The sequence below is a fragment of the Schistocerca serialis genome, chromosome 5, assembly GCF_023864345.2.
Source record: "Schistocerca serialis cubense isolate TAMUIC-IGC-003099 chromosome 5, iqSchSeri2.2, whole genome shotgun sequence".
NCBI classification, from domain to species: Eukaryota; Metazoa; Arthropoda; class Insecta; order Orthoptera; family Acrididae; genus Schistocerca; species Schistocerca serialis.
In genome coordinates, this window is record NC_064642.1 from 551,708,401 (window position 1) to 551,725,767 (window position 17,367).

General features: G+C 40.3%; 1 protein-coding gene across 3 annotated transcripts in view; it reads left to right on the forward strand.

Moving 5' to 3' along the window:
• The window catches only part of LOC126481023 (adhesion G protein-coupled receptor A3), a 195,824-nt gene that overhangs the window by 69,541 nt on the left and 108,916 nt on the right, over positions 1 to 17,367 (forward strand). Inside the window, exons 4-6 of one of the 3 annotated variants that reach the window (XM_050104484.1) lie at positions 4,729 to 4,800; positions 5,034 to 5,105; positions 5,539 to 5,752. In XM_050104484.1, the coding sequence (XP_049960441.1) occupies positions 4,729 to 4,800; positions 5,034 to 5,105; positions 5,539 to 5,752 (358 nt within the window). Of the gene's footprint in view, positions 1 to 4,728; positions 4,801 to 4,826; positions 4,952 to 5,033; positions 5,106 to 5,538; positions 5,753 to 17,367 lie in introns of those variants that run through there. The other 2 variants (XM_050104486.1, XM_050104485.1) reach the window with 2 other exon arrangements.

Below are 17,367 nucleotides of genomic sequence, written 5' to 3' on the forward strand. Positions count from 1 at the left end.
AAAGATGCACATAATTTTATAATTATTTAACAAATATGTTCACATTACAGGATAAATAAAAATGAAAACCTACTGATGATGGCACAGTGGCGCCGAAACATGTTTGAGTACTGAGAAAAAACGGTGTTTTGCATAACTGGCAGACCTCACATCCAACAACCTTCTCTCCTATTTTCTTCACCTGGTCCTCCTCAACCCAGTGTGCCACCTTCCTGGATGTTTACCTGCTCCTGCCTGATGGTTCTATCCATACCTCTGTCCACATTAAACCCATTAACCACCAACAGTACCTGCATTTCGACAGCTGTCATCCCTTCCACTCCAAAACATCCATTCCATACAGCCTGGCCACCCAGGGACGACCTAGTCCACAGACAGATCCTCCTGCACCATTTCTACTTCTACATTGATACACCAAAATTTACATAACGGTGCATGGCAGAGGGTATGCCGTACCCCTACTAGTTATTTCCATTCCTGTTCCACTTGCTAATGGCATGAGGGGAAAAATGATTGTCTATATGCCTCTGTATGAGCCCTAATTTCTCATATCTTATCTTCATGTTCCTTACATGCAGTATATGGTGGAGGCATAAATCATTCTGCAGTCAGCTTCAAATGCTGGTTCTTCAAATTTTCTCAATAGTGTTCCTTGAAAAGAATGTTGTCTTTCTTCCAGAGATTCCCATTTGAGTTCCTGAAGCATCTCCATAACACTTGGATGTTGTTTGAAGCTACCAGTAACAAATCTAGCAGCTCGCCTCTGAGTTGCTTCGATGTCTTCCTTTAATCCAACCTGGTACGGGTCCCAAACACTTGGGCAGTACTCAAGAATAGGCTGCACTACCATCCTGTATGCCATCTCCTTTAAAGATGAACCACACTTTCCCAGAATTCTCCCAATAAACCAAAGTTGACCATTTGCCTTTCCTACCATGATCCTCACTGCTCGTTCCATTTGATATCGCTGTGCAACATTACGTGCAGGTATTTAAATGATGTGATGGTTTCAAGCAGGACACTACTAATACGGTATCTGAACATAATGAGTTTGTTTCTCCTACTCATCTGCATTAACATACATTTCTCGACACTTAGAGCTAGCTGCCATTCATCACACCAGCTAGAAATTTTGTCTAAGTCACCTTGTATCCTCCTACAGTCACTCAACTTCAACACCTTACTGTACACCTCTGCATCATCAGCAAACAGCCATAGATTGTTGCCTACCCTGTCTCCCAAGTCATTTATGTAAACAGAGAATATTAGTGGTCCTGTCACACTTCCCTGGGGCACCCCTGACGATACCCTCATCTCTGATGAACACTTGCCATCAAAGACAACATATTGGGACCAATAACTTAAGAAGTCTACAAGCCACTCACATATCTCGGAATCAATTCCATATGCTTGCACCTTCTTCAACAGCCTCACAACACATTCTCAGTTCTTGAATTATCGCATTCTCAGGCTGTGGTAACCTCATATACCCACAACTTCCAACCTCTCTGTCTTATGACCTCCTAACTATTCTTGTCCACTCACCCTCTTTGCATTCTGTCCTCTACCAGCACACTCACCCATCTTTTTCCTTCTTCACTCCTCTCCTTTTTTGCTGCTACCAGTGCACTTGCATGTCTTTCCCCTTCCTCACTCGCCTCCCTTTGCACTCCCTGTTTCCCCCTCCCCCCTCCTCCCTTCCCTTCTCCCTGCCCCACAGCTTTCTGACATTGTGTGTGTTGGCAATCTAGTCCCTGCACACTTCGTCAGACAGCACCCCACCCGTACCCTGCTATCCATTGTCTGCCCATTCCAGATTACTACTTCCATTCTACATGGCAGTTGCATTCTGGTTCAAGCTGCTGGAGATGGTGATGTGTGTGTAAGTTGGGCTTGCTTGTGTGCATGATTATGTGTGTATTTCCTTCCCTGAATAAGGCTTTGCCCAAAAGCTAATGTCTAAGTGTCTTTTCGTTGTACTTGTCTGCAACTCAATGTGTCACTTTAATGGGAGTAGCAATTTATCTATTTTTCTTTTATTGTTGATATTCCAACATCAAGTTTCCATTGTTTGATTTCGCCTCACTTTGAATTGTTGTAAGGATCTGATTTCATATTGGTGTAGAATCTTTCAGACAGTGTTTGATTATAGATCACTGCATTGCCTTCAAAAAGTATCATGTTAATGTTAATATTGCCCAGAAGATCATTAATGTACAACATGCAAATTGAGGATCGCAACACACTTCCTTGGGGCACTTGTGAAGGTACTTCTGTTGATGACTGTCCAAAAAAAAAAAACATACTACACACATCAAAAAGAGTTTTGCATCATCCCAGTTCCCAGAACTCCTGAAGACAGATGTTGACTGTAGATATTGTATCACAGACACAGTCTCTTTGCCGGCCGGTGTGGCCGTGCGGTTCTAGGCGCTTCAGTCTGGAACCATGTGACCGCTACGGTCGCAGGTTTGATTCCTGCCTCGGGCATGGATGTGTGTGATGTCCTTAGGTTAGTTAGGTTTAAGTAGTTCTAAGTTCTAGGGGACTGATGACCACAGATGTTAAGTCCCATAGTGCTCAGAGCCATTTGAACTATTTGAACACAGTCCCTTTGACTGTTCAGAAATGTCACTAAACCTGCCCGAAGATGTAAACAAACATGCATGAGCAGCACCTCTTAGACGGAGGGGGTCCGACAGCTGATCAGTTCCAGTCATTCCACCAGGAAGGAGGTACAAGGCTCATGTTGTCTGTAGTTCAACCATGCCTAGATGGTCAATATCATGGTTCGATCGCACCTGCATTGTTACTTTGTGCCAGGAAGGGCTCTCAACAAGGCAAGTGTGTAGGTGTCTTGGAGGGAACCAAAGCAATGTTGCTGGGACATGGAGGATATACAGGAGACAGGAACTGTCGATGACATGCCTCGCTCAGGCCACCCAAGGACTACTACTGCGGTGAATGACCGCTTCCTACGGATTATGGCTCGGAGAAACCCTGGCAGCAACGCCACCATGTTGAATAATGTTTTTTGTGCAGCCACAGGACGTCATGTTACGACTCAAACTGTGTGAAATATGCTGCATGATGTACAACTTCACTCCCGACATCCATGATGATGTCCACATTTGTAACCACGACACCATGCAGAGCGGTACAGATGAGCCCAACAACATATGCCAAATGGATCGCTCAGGGTTGGCATCACGTTCTCTTCACCGATGAGTGCCACATACGCCTTGTCTGGCTAGACAATCGTCAGAGACTTGTTTGGAGGCAACCTGGTCAGGCTGAACAGCTTAGACACACTGTCCAGCGAGTGCTACAAGGTGGATGTTCCCTGCTGTTTTGGGGTGGCATTATGTGTGGCCGACGTACACCACTGGTGGTCATGGAAAGCACCGTAATGGCTGTACGATGCATGAATGCCATCAGACCAATAGTGCAACCATATCGGCAGCATATTGGCGAGGCATTCGTCTTCATGGACGACAATTCGCGACCCCATCATGCACAATTTGTGAATGATTTCCTTCAGGATAACGTCATTGCTCGACTATAGTGGCCAGCATGTTTTTATAGACATGAACCCTATCGAACATGCCGGGGAATGACTGAAAAGGATTGTTTATGGACAACGTGACCCACCAACCACTCTGAGGTTTCTACGTCGAATCGCCGTGGGACAATCTGGACCAACAGTGCCTTGATGAACTTGTGGATAGTATGCCACGATGAATACAAGCATGCATCAGTGCAAGAGGATGTGCTACTGGATGATAGAAGTACTGGTGTGTACAGCAATCTGGACCATCACCTCTGAAGGTCTCGCTGTATGGTGGTACAGCATGCAATGTGTGGTTTTCAGGTGCAATAAAAAGGGCGGAACTGATGTTTATATTGATCTCTGTTCCAATTTTCTGTACAGGTTCTGGAACTCTCGGAACCAAGGTGATGCAAAACTTTTTTGATGTGTTTATATCCTCCCCACCAAGAAATCATCTCACAAATTTTCTTTGATATCCAAGTTAATCGTACTTTTGTTGTTGGTGAGGTACTGAATCTAATGCTTTTCGGAAGTCAAGAAATATTGCACCCACCTAATTGCCTTGACCCATGGCTTTCAGTTTATCATGTGAGAAAAGAGCAAGTTGGGTTTCATAAAATCAGTGTTTTTAGGATCAAAGCTGATTGACGTGGAGGAATTCAGTCTGTTCAATATACCATATTATCTTTGAGCTCAGAATGCCAGTATTTTACAACAGAAATGAAAGTTGAGATGAGATTGGACAATAGTTTCAATTATAGATCATCATCATCATCAGGTTAGTTAGTATTTTAAGTACAGCATGGAAGGCCATTTGTTGAGATCAGACTTACAAGCGACTTGTTTGTATGTCATATTAGTGAACTCAAGTATTTATGGAGCCATGATGCTGATACAGTGGGCTCTAGTGTCCCACTTGCATGTCTGATGTCAGTAAACTGCCCTTGCTCACTGTATAATACTGTGTTGATCTGATGATCATCTAATATCAAAACTAATCATAAATGAAGAATACTGACATAGCATTTGTGGGTAATTTAGAGATTATTGGGTCGTTAGAGAACTGTGATCACTGCCTGCATACTGGAAAAAGCAGGGTGGGGGAAGTAGAAATACTGCTGGCTTCCTCGTGTAAACTACTTCGATATCTTTCCATAATATGTTTTCCTCTTTTTCAGAGATTTGTCTGCAAACAGACTAGGGAGAATTGACTACACTGTTTTTGATGGACTTGAAAATTTAGAGAAGTTGTAAGTGGATATGAACAATTTAAGTATGTTTGAATGGTGTGGGCTGATTTTGTATCCATTAAAGATTTATGAAATTTGCATGCTGTACTGATTTTTTTTGAAAGTGCATGAAAAGGAAGTAGTAATGGAAAACATCAGCATGTGTTGTTAGGCAAGTTTGATTTACTAGTTAAAGTTTTATTCTTTTTGAGAATCATGCATTGCTTTCTTTAACTTGATGTTTTCTTTTTCAGGAAACTTAATCAGAACCGCCTAATGAGGATACGTGAGGGGACATTTGATAACTTATTTGCCTTAAAGCAGTTGTAAGTAAAAAAGTCCATGTGTATGTGTTTGGCAGGTTCAGGCTCTTGTTTCTTTAGTTTATTAATGTCTACTTAACTGTTGTAGACAAACAGTTTATATGCCTATCTGCCAATAAAATTTAAGACTAGTGTGGTTCAAATATTGTAACTCGAATTTTGCAGTTTCGAATTTTTTCCAGAAATTAGTGTTTACTCATTACAACTTCATTTATTCAAATACACTGTAAGGAATAATACAGAACACAGTAATATTTCAGAGCTGTTGTGAAGTGTCTAGAAACTAAAAAAAAGTCTACAGATTTGACTGATTTACTTGCAAAATATATTTTAAATATTTATACATATTTATTGTCAGAACTTATTTTAAAAAAGAGTTGTTAGTGTTAAAATTCAATATGTGTGAGGAAAGTATGATTTTTTTCATTGGATTCAGGGACATCTCGGACAATCCGTTACACTGTGACTGCCAAATGAGCTGGATTTTGACATGGGCTCAGAATATGTCAGTGAAGATTTCACCAATGGCCAAATGTGATTCACCAGGATCATTAAAAGGCCATTTACTACGAAAACTTCAGCCAGACACAGACTTTCCTTGTGATGTTCAGTCATCGGATCTTCTTGAATTGCAACCTTCTCATGATCAGGTCATATTTAAATTCTTTGTGTAAAAGATATTTATGTGTAATGTATTTTGACAGAAACCAAAATTTTCATTATCTCTCATATTTCTGACGTGTTTTATTTGCAATTAAGTATTGTCAGCAGTGGCATAGAGAAAGTAATGTGAACAGTGTGTCAATTCACTTATTCCTGAAATATGTATGTTGGAATATGCACTGCACCTTCAAAATTGGATACAAGTTGTTGTTGCATGGTTGGCTTATTTTTTAGTGTTTACGTTAGTGGTCACAAAAGACACTCATGTTCAGAAAAAAATAGAACACCTTGAACAATTAGAGATAGGACATTTATATTCACAGGACACGTACATTAGTATGTTCTGCAAAAATGATTAGCATATGAACCTTGTCGGCCCACGGGTTCAAGGTCAGCATTGATGTCGTGGCGCGACACCACCTACTGGTAAGATGTCATTGTCCTTATAAACCGAAGGTAATGGATCAGTGTGACTTGAGCAGATGTGCAGGATATCTCGCAGACATTTGCGCGAACCATACCATCAGATCAGTGAGTTTGACTGAGAATGCATTATTTGCATGGGAGAATGTGATGCATCCATCTGGGAAAATGCTGCTCATGTGTGACAAAGGGTTTCGGCAGTGCAATGAATGCATGCAGAATGGTTCATGGAAGATCATAGAATGTGACAAGATGGGTCAGGTTGCACAACCCAGACCACCCCCGGAGAAGGCAGACACCTCATCATAATGGCATTGTAGCACAGATATGCGTCCTCCTTAGCACTGCCACAACAGTGGAACACATCGTACAGTGTCAGGGGTGACTGTCTGTCACCATTCATTGTGGAATGGATTACGTGCACATTACTTCTCTGCCTACCTTTGCTGAATGTGCAGAAACATGCTAGATGGCAATGGTGTATGGGACATCATGGAACAGTGGCAAGAATGGTGTCAGATAGTGTTTTAGGATGAATCTGGGTTCTGTTTGTTTGAAAATGATAACCGCACTTTGGTTTGCTGCAGAAAGGGGCAGTGGCATAACAATGACTGCAGTCGCCCAAGACATACAGCGCCAGCTCAAGGCCTCATGGTGTGGGATGCTATCGGGTACAACCACAAATCACAGTTGGTGTGTATCCAGGGCACTGTGACCAGGGTGACCTACGTGAATGACATCCTGTAACCTGTAGCTATACCCTTTCTGCATCACAACCCCAGACGCCATTTTTCAACAAGACAATGCACGACCACATGTTGCTGCACAAATACGTGTCTTCTTGATGTCACAGGATGTGAGCCTTTTTCCTGGCCCACCAGACCACCAGACTTGCCACCAATAAAAAATGTGTGGGATATGGTGAAACAATGGGTGCAGCAAAATGACCCAATGCCAACCGCCACAGATGAACTTTGGAACAAGGTAAATGCAGCTTGGATGGCTTTTCCCCAGGACGCCAATTCACACATTATTCACATCGATGGAATCACACATGGAACTAGTTATCAGGGCCCATGGTGGACCCTGTGCCTTCTAGGCAACAGGACTTGTGCTGAACCAAGGTGACTGAAATGCTAATCACTCTGCTGAACATATTAATGTCTGTGTCCAGTGAGTATGAACATCCTGTCTCTAGTTGTTCAAGGTGTTCTGTTTTTTTCTTAACATGAGTGTATCTAAAGCACATCTAAACAAAAATGAAAAGTCTTCCTACTGTAGTAGGCCCTTTGGATAGCTCTGTGTGCGAAATAATTAAGATGCATTACACTTGGAGTTGTTTCAGTGCACATGAAAAGTATACTTTCAATACCGTTTACTAATAGTGTATATTTGACTTCTTTTCTATGGTTAAAGTTAATCAACATCAGTAAATAGTGAAGTTAAAGGAAGGTTTGCATTTTATTGAATGCGACTGAATGAATATACCATATATACGTGAATAATCAGCACCATTGAATAATCTGAGTACCCTAGTTTTAGGGGGAAGAAAAAGGAAATATTGGCTTTAATTAGTGTTTTATTTACAAAAAAAAGATTCTAAAATAATGATTCTATTCATTGTCACTTTCATCATCATCACTAGCGGAAGAATCATTGTTGTCATTGCCATCTTCCCATAGAACATCGTCCTCGGTTCTGTCCAGTGAACATGTGATACAACATTTTTAAAGGATTTTTCTACCAGTTGTAGTGGAATGGAGCCCCACAAACATTTCGCTCACAAATCTGTGTTAAATCCAGCCTCTTGATTTTTGCACTCAACATGAACTTGTGGTTTTCATCAGCCATCCATTGTGTTTAGCACTGTTTAAGTGCAGCTTTGAATGGCCTATTAATACTCATATCTAATGTTTGCAGGATGGATGTTAGGCCTCCACGGATAATGAACAAGTCAATTTTCCCATTTTGTAACTTGTCTTGCACTTTCTTGGTTGTATGTCTGCGGGAGCTGCCCAGGACCATCATGTTGCAAGGATAAAGTAGTAAATATTCATCACTACATGATAATTTGTGTTACGAACATTCCTGTACATTATTGAAAATTGGTAAGGTAGATCAATTGGCAGGCTGTTTTGAGATGCTGCTCGATAACACCATGAACTGGAAAGGGGAATATCCAGCTTAATGATATGAACTAGTCGCAGTGAGAAGCAAAGATGTACCATGATTGGTGCAGGTTACCACTTTATGTGATATTTAGAAGGAAAATTATTCCAAAAAAAAATCGTTAACGCACTAAGGCAACATAGCCAAGCATGTGTCACCCAGTCAACCACAAAGTCATTGTCCATCCATCCTTTCAGATTCACTCTCACCAATATGCCTTTTAGTGATATTTTCAGAAAACTACCATAAAAAGTGGTAATTTTTGTCCACCACTGTACAAATTTGCTTCTCATTGTTGCCTGTTCATATCATGATGCTGGATTCCCATTTTCTGTTCATGGTGTTGTCAAGCGGCATCTCAAAATAGACTTGTGCTTGATCTGTGTTACCAATTTGCAATAATATATAGGAATGTTTGCGGCACAAATTTATTACGTAGTGGTGTAAACTCGTAATCACGGTGAAACCAGTGAGTGATGGTAGTTTTTCTCTGGAAGCCTAATCTGTTTTGACTGAAAAACCTTGATAGCCAGCCCTGGCTAGTTTTGAAACCTGTGAGGCTAAAGGCTTTGGCTAAAGCCGGTGCTTCAAGGTGGCACATTTCACTAGTCACTGTGCATCCATATTGTTGCTTCTTAACTGCATAATTTCAGAGCCATTTTTCAATGTCTGGATGATTTGCTTTTTGGCCATGAAACACTTGGTGATTAGTTTATTTCTTTGGTTTTTTTCACTAGTGAGTACAACCTTCACACATATCGTGCTTTCGTCACACTGCAGTGTTTATGTTCTCTTCTTCTTCTTCAGTAATTTTAAGTTTATTATTTTTATTTTTATTTGTAGGAGAGCTACATCAAACCAGTCTCAGGACTGAAGACCACAACAACAACATTATTATAATTATCATTATTATTATTTAGCGGTATATGAACGATAACAAGAACTTATGGCTGTAATTAACAAGTTAACATGTGGTTAATACTTCACTTCAGTGACACATCTCAGACTGAGGCCGCAACAACACTACAGGAGGATCTATTGTTAGAGGTGGAATAGTACCAACCATATTACAATTAATCCATACATCCCAGTATTTCATCCTTAAATTTTGGAAAAATATATGTGGATTATTCATATATATATAGTAACTCTAATATTTTACATATGAAATGACAAGTATAAAAAACTTCAGGGACACAAGAATTGGTGTCAATTTACCACGGTTTAAGTCTTTTGTTTTTCATTAAATTTCAATCAAATTTGACTGGTGCTCACATTGAAGTATGAAACATCACATTCATAACCTATCGTCAGCATAATCATCTATTTGACTTCCAATACTGGATTTGAAAAGAGAATAGGTATTTGCTTATAAAAAAATCTGTATATAGTGTGGTCAGAAACAGTCTGAAAACCTTGTAAGAGTGTTGCAGAGTATGTTGTACTGAGAAGTAATTGTTAAGAAGAAAATTCGATATGGTGCCTCGTTTCCAAGTTAATTAGCATTGAAGTTAGCAAATCAAACAATTGCTCATGGAAATTCAAGCAATCTGCCAGAGATGGTATTGTCAAATGTGTTCCTCATTTGTTTTCCTAAACCTGATCGAGAGAGTGGGTACAAAAATTAGGCATTAGACGGTAGTAAGGTTCGAACCCAAGCTAAAGGATGAGCAGTCTCATGTGCAATCATCTATATTGTGAGAGCAACTGACATTAATTGTATCTGGCTGACCACTTGAATTTGCATGCACAATGGCTCAGTTGGGTAACTTCAGTGCTAATTAACTCTGAAATGGCATAACATATCAGTTTTTTTATGAACATTTATTTCTCAGCACAGCTCACCCTGTAACAGTCTTTCAAGCTTTCCAGGCTTTTTCTGATCACCCTGTGTAAGAATCAAGCAATAGAAAATCTGATCTTGAATAACAACAATATTAAATGGATGTATTGAAAACATAGCTTGCTACTTACCACAAAGATGACACTTTAAATTGCAGGCAGGCAGAATTAAGTCACTTGCATTACATTTCAGCCATAGCCTTTGTCAGAAAAAGAAAAAAAAATGGTGTGTGTTTCTTTTTCTGACAAAGGCTGTGACCAGAAGCTAATGTGTGATTGTCTTTTAATTGTGCCTGTCTGCAGCTTAACTTATCATCTTTATCGTAAGCAGCAATCTCTCTCTCCTTACATGTTTGATATTCCAACCTGGAGTTTCCATTGTTTGAAATGGATATATTCTTACCTACACAGAGGAGACATTGAGTAGCAAACTGGCACATAGAAAAACAGACTGCTAGAAATTATCAGCTGATGGACTAAGTCCATTGTCAGATGTAGGAAAAACACACACACACATAAGCAACTCACACAACATTGGCTACTGTCTCCAAGCATAAAGGCCTGACTGCCTTTGAGGTGAGCAGTGATCTCAGTTGGGAGGTTGGGGGGGAGATACAGATTAGACCTGAGGAGGGGAGGGATACATTAGCTATTTACTCTACATATTATCTACAGTTCATGTTCCTGCTAGTTACTCTCTATGCCACATTCCTCTACACTAACATCCCCGATGCCTGTGGATTTCTGGCTATTGAACACTAATTTTCCCAGCGCCCAACTCACTTCAAGTCTACAGCCTCCTTCCTCCTTCCTGGCCTCTGTGACCTACTACATTCCACCCACAATTACTTCTCCTTTGAGGCTGCCACCTTCTTAAAGAAGAAGCAGAAGAAGAAGAATCTATAGTGCAGCAATAAGCAGCATCCCCATGGCACCATCCTGATCTAGAGGAATCCATCCTAGGTGCCGAAAATCCCAAACTCCTCACCAACTTCTTATTCATTGATGAGATTTCCACAATCTGGACCAAGAGTGAGGAGACACTAGCCACGTTCCTCGAGAACCTCAACACCTTCTTCTCCTTTGATTTTACTTGGTTCCTCAGTCCGTCAAGCCACCTTCCTCAGTGTTGACTTTCAACTCAGGGATGACTACATCAAAACCTCTGCCCACATCAAACCCACCAATTACCAACAGTGCCACCACTTTGACAGCTCCCATCTGTTCTATATCAAGAAGTTCCTTCGATATAGCCTAACCACCCATGGTTGTTGCATGCATAGTGACAATCAGCTGCTCTCCAAATATTCAAAGAGCCTTGCTGAGGCCTTCAAAGACTGAAATTACCCTCTCCACCTTGTCCAGAAACAGATTTCACGTGTCTTGACCCACCAGTCACCTACTATTGCCTACATAGCTACTCAACAGCCATCAAGGAGCATTCCCCTTGCTACTCAGCACCACCCAGGACAGGAACAACTGAACCACATTCTCTGCAAGACTTTTGACTACCAACCATCATGCTGTGAAATGAGTAAATAGCCTCCCTATTTCTTCCTCAGCAGTATTCTGCTGCCCACCCAACCTGTGCAATATCTGTGTCCGTGTCTATTCCACCCCTGCTCCCAGCAACCCATTGCCCTACAGCTCACATGTCTGGAATAGACTTAGATGTAAGACCTGTCCCATCTATCCTCACACTACCACATACTTCAGTCCTGTCACATGCCTCTCCTTTTCATCAAATGTAGCACCATCTGTGAAAGCAGTCATGTGATCTACCGTTTTAGCTCTGTCCACTGACATTGACATGACTACCAGCGAGCTAGAAATAGTTTCTTTAATCACAAAAACAGTCCTCTGTCAACTGTCTGATGACAATTTCTCTGATCAAAATCTGGAATAACAGAAACAAACTCAGTTGTTCATGTTTCTATTCATGAGTGTATTGCAGGCACTAAAAAGCTGTTTGTCCACACAATGACCACTGTCAAACTGTGGCCACCCAGTTGCTGAGCATTCCACCCATCATCATGTGCTTGACATCAACAACTGCTTCACAGTCTGCGCCATCTAGATTCATCCCATCAACAACATCTTTTCTGAATTGCACAAATGGGAACTCTCCCTGCAACATGCCTTTCATTCCCACAATCACGTTGGTCTCAAATTTTGTTAGTCATGACTTTCATTTCCACTCCAGCACTACACATGCCTTCAATACACCAAAGTACCAGCATAGTCCTTTTCATTTCTCTCTTCTCCACCTTCGCACTCCCCCTCCCCAATTCCCATATCCACCCCAGCACAGCCACCCCCCCCCCCCCCCCATGCTCCACCTAGTAGCTCACTGTTCTGTCCCTGCCGTGTTCCTGCATACTCCTACAGGCAACACTAGCATGTTTTCCCACCCTACCCTGCCATATCTCCCCCCTCCTTGTCCCATACCTCTTGTGTACCCAAACCCAACTTTGCCAAGACTGCTGTTCACCTCAGACACAGTCACAGTTGTACCTTTGCTTTGTCTACCTCTTATGAAGGGCTCTGTCCAACTGTCCAATAGCTGATAATTTCTGGCAATCTTTTTTCAATGTTTCTTTCTGCCACTCAGTTCCCCCTTCATGTGGCGAGCAGCAATCCATCCATTTCATATTATTCTTGTAAGAGAATAACAACAATTTTAAAAGGATGGATTGCTACTCACCTTGTGGTGGAAGCATTGAGTGGCAGACAGGCACAGTGAAAAAGATTGCTAAATATTATTCAGAAATCAGAGTAAGTCCTTCATCACATGTAGGCAGCTGAACTCTTCACAACTTACACATGCATGCTGCCACTGTCGTCTCTGAGCTCTAAGGCCCGATTAGGCTTAGTCTGAAAGCTGAATAATATCTAGCAGTCTTTTTCATTTTGTCTGTCGGCCATTCAACACCACCTCTATGTAGTGAGTAGCAATGTATGCTTTTCATATTGTTATTCCATCATGGGTTTTCCATTCACTGATATGAGAATTGTAGATATAATTCTAATGATATTGTTTTCGCACATGTTTTGAATGGTTGACAGTTGAATTGAAATCATTCATCAGACATTACTAAACACTCAGTTTATATGTAATATGTTTTACTCTGAAATTATTCCAAATTATAAAATTCAGTGCAGTGTGAAAAATTTTAAGTGCTTAGGAGCACACAAGCCAATGTTGTGTGGCCAACAAGAGTATCTTGCCTCTTTGAACAACAAACCATGGTAATTGAAACTTGTGCCTTAGTTTCTTCATAATATATTGTATCCGCAGCACATTTTCACTCTCTTGGTGTCTGCCAGAAATTCACCATTTTAGTTTAGAAGGTCATCTAGTTCTGAATCATTTTTCAAGAGTTTCTCAGTTTCTAAGTTTGATAATTGGTACCTATCACCCATTTATCTCAGTTTCAATATTTACATTTTTTACACTCATATCAATGTAGAAAGATGTAAATATAGATTGACACAAAGAAAGAGGGATGTATGAAGTTGATGTTAGCAGCTCTGCAGATGTGAAATAAGTGGGGGAAAACACCATATTGTTAAGTACTAACAGGCGTATAGTTGCAGAGGAGTGGTGCAGAGCATGCATTCACTGTGAGTGCCTATTACCGGCACGGTGACAGTGTGACAGCTGCACGAAAGTGTGTTTCAGCACCATTACGGAATGCCGCCCTGCCATTACGTTCCTTCTTCACACACAATCAAAACATGAGTTTATGAATTTGAAGATATTGGTTTGGCTTTGAAAATAAAATAGAGCCTAGTATATGTTTGTATCATTTTATATATTCCAGAAAACATTGATGCTGTGTAAGCTGCAGTGGTAAGGAGTTCTGGTTGTTTTGAGCAAAAAATTGCCTCGTCATTGGGGCTCGGGCGCTGGAGCATGCGAAGAATACTCCATAGCCTTAATTCCATCCTTACGAGGTTCATATTGTTCAGGAACTAAAACTTAATGATTCTATGTTGCAAATACAATGTTGTGAAAACCTATTGATTAGAATCAGTGAAGATGCTAACTTCATTGAAAACTTCTGGATGTCAGATGAAGTCCATTTTTCACCTAAGTGGATACATGAATAAACAGAACATGCATTACTGGGTTCAGACAAATCCTGTCACGCTTCACTATTGTCAGCTGCGCAAGTTTCTGCATGGTTTGCAGTGTCATATCGTGGAGTGATAGGCTGTTACTTCTTTGAAGATGAAGGCTCTGCTGTCAGAGTGATACCCCAACATTATGTCAATATGATGCAGGCATTTTTAACAGCTCCCTTCTCTTCCAAATCTTGACATTCAGCACACTTGGTTTCAACAAGATGGAGCCACCACACACATTGGTTGCTGTGAAATATCTGGGGATCACATAATTCCAAGGAATGCTGACATCGCTTAGCTGCTCTGATGTCCAGACATCTCAGTCTGTGGGTGCTTTTGTTGGGGACATCTGAAGAGTGTTGTACACCAAATTAAACCATCAGACCTTGCTTAGCTCAAGACTCAGGTTGCATGTAAGTTGCCAACATCTACAAGAACACATTGTGCTGTGCCGTGCTGTGCAAATTCTTCAGAATTAGAGTACTAAATATGTATGGTGAAAAGGGTGGTGATGCAATTTTTAAAAGTGATCCCTAATGAAATTGTAGAATTCATGTTTCAGCATCAACTAAACTTTTTTAAGTTTCCTTGATTTTTTTTCTGTTTATTTCAAATTTTTTTTACATTTTTGCTATGCCATACTGTATATAAAATCTTAGTTACCATGCAGATGATGCAGTCTGAAGTGACAGCTAGGGGAGAGTTTCTCGTGTGCTTGTTACACACATTTGCACTCACAGTCATGCAGCATGCGCTCTCTCTCTCTCTCTCTCTCTCTCTCTCTCTCCCCCCCCCCCTCCCTCCCCCTCCCCCTCCCCCTCCCCTCCCCCCTCCCTTTCCCTCTCCCCCCTCCCTCTCCCCCTGCCCCCCACCCCACCCTGACCCTCCCCTCTCCCTGTCTATCTGATCCACTCCCCTTCCCTCCCCCTCCCTTTCCCTCTCCCCCCTCCCTCTCCCCCTGCCCCCCACCCCACCCTGACCCTCCCCTCTCCCTCTCTATCTGATCCATATTTGAACACACACATTTTGTAGATCAGTACTGAATATTCAGTGTTCAGTTCAGTTTTACTAATTTCAGTGCAAAGTAGCAATTTCTCACAGTATTGTATATAGTGACATTAAATTGATTTTAGACTAAGTTTAAGAAGCCTGTATGGTAAAATAAAACCCAACTGTACATGTAGTACGCATTTTCTCAGTGTAAATGAAGTTCGTAATCAGACATTTTAAATTTGTCTTCAGTACCTGTCTTTCAAGGTATCCCATGGAATATTGTTTCTTGAACAACTACAAAAAATTAGTTTTGTATATATCTTGTTTTCATTCTGAGCTGTACCTGGAATAACAACAGATAAGTGATTCATTTGGAGTTGAAAAATAGGTGAATTAGGAACTTCAACCTGGAAACCTAAGAGAAATCTTCTGATGAAAGGAAGTCACCATTCTTTGATTAGACAGCAGTATCACCATAGCTGCAATAAATAAATTGACTGCAGCTTGGAAATTGTCTGCACACACGTTCACAGACTTGTGAACCTCTACTAGGAAATCACTACCAATTGACCTGCATGCATACATTATGGCAGGTGAGAAGGTGTACCATTTGTCAGTGAGGAGAACACTTGCATAAAGAATGCAAATTTTAGAGTGCAATGGAGGTCTACCTGGACTTTAAATGTGTAGCTTTTGTTGTATGTGAATCATTGGTTATTAATGTCAGTTTTGTAGCCTCATAACTGAGAAAGCATGTCCTTACTACTTACACAGACCTTTTTGAAACTGAATAAGTTTGGCGTACTATTGTTCTAGTAAAGACTAATTGTCCAAAAATGAAAGGTATTCTCAGACAACACTCTGATCAGAATAACTCTAAATCTAATCTTCGTGAATTTTCAGAAAGTAGAGACCAGCATAAAGATATTCAGATTACTTAGACAATTTCCTTTAATCGATCCATTGGAACTAGTTAAAGATCAATCTCAGGCAGAATTGTTCATCAAGAGCTTGAAGATGGCTTAATTTGACTCTTTCTACCTCCTGTCAGTTGTTTAGGTCTTACAGTTCGTACAAAAATAAATCAAGAAACTTTTAAGTTGTACCTCATTTCTTTCTAGAAGAGTAAATGAGACAATAAAAACAGTCACTACAGACCAGTCAGTATCCAAGCTGTAATACAATGAAGTGTGATGTACAAGTTGCCACTAGCTTTTCATCCACTTTAAGTTCAGATTTGTGGAGAAGTTGTTAATGGTGAAATAAAACTGGGTATTATATTGCTCTCTAAACTAAGAATTTAAGTTTATACATAGGATTACTAAATTTATTTACAGACTGACTGCTATTTCAAGCTAGAAGTTCAAATTTATTTTTGTACTGCTTGTAGCTTTTAAGTTGTGTTCATGAAAATGTTTTAGAAGAGTTGTGTGTAATTTTTTACTCACAAGGAGGTCCCCAGAGGTGCTACTGATTTTTTGAAACCATCTATACAGTTAGGTAGATTAAGGTACCAGGTATCACACCCTGTAGCTGTTTACTCGTTTGCAACTAACCGATGAAAAAAAAGTTTCAGAATTTCAGGTGATGCCCTACATCTTTAAAAAAAGGAACATTACACAAATTGTTTGTGTAGTGTAAAGGTTAAGACACAGTCCTTACATGCAAAAGGTTGTGGATTTGAACCTCGTTACATGCTTTGAAAATTTTCATTTTTAAATCTTTGTTGAAATGACATTGATCATTATTTTTGTTCAGTTAATTGATTAAAATGTAATTTTGTTATTTCTATTTCTTCGTCACATCATTTTAATCACTACATTAACTTTTTCAATTGTTCTCATTTTTTTTCTTCCTATCATTCTGTTTTGCACTTAGGAGATTTTATGCATATTAATTGAATTATTTTTATTTATTTATCATAATATTTAAACATCTGAAAATGCTGATCTATCAGCTAAAAAACAAAAGATGAAATTAAACAGTGGAACAACATTATGAAAAGGATAGTAGCTCCTTACCACGTAGCGGAAATGCTGAGTCCAGG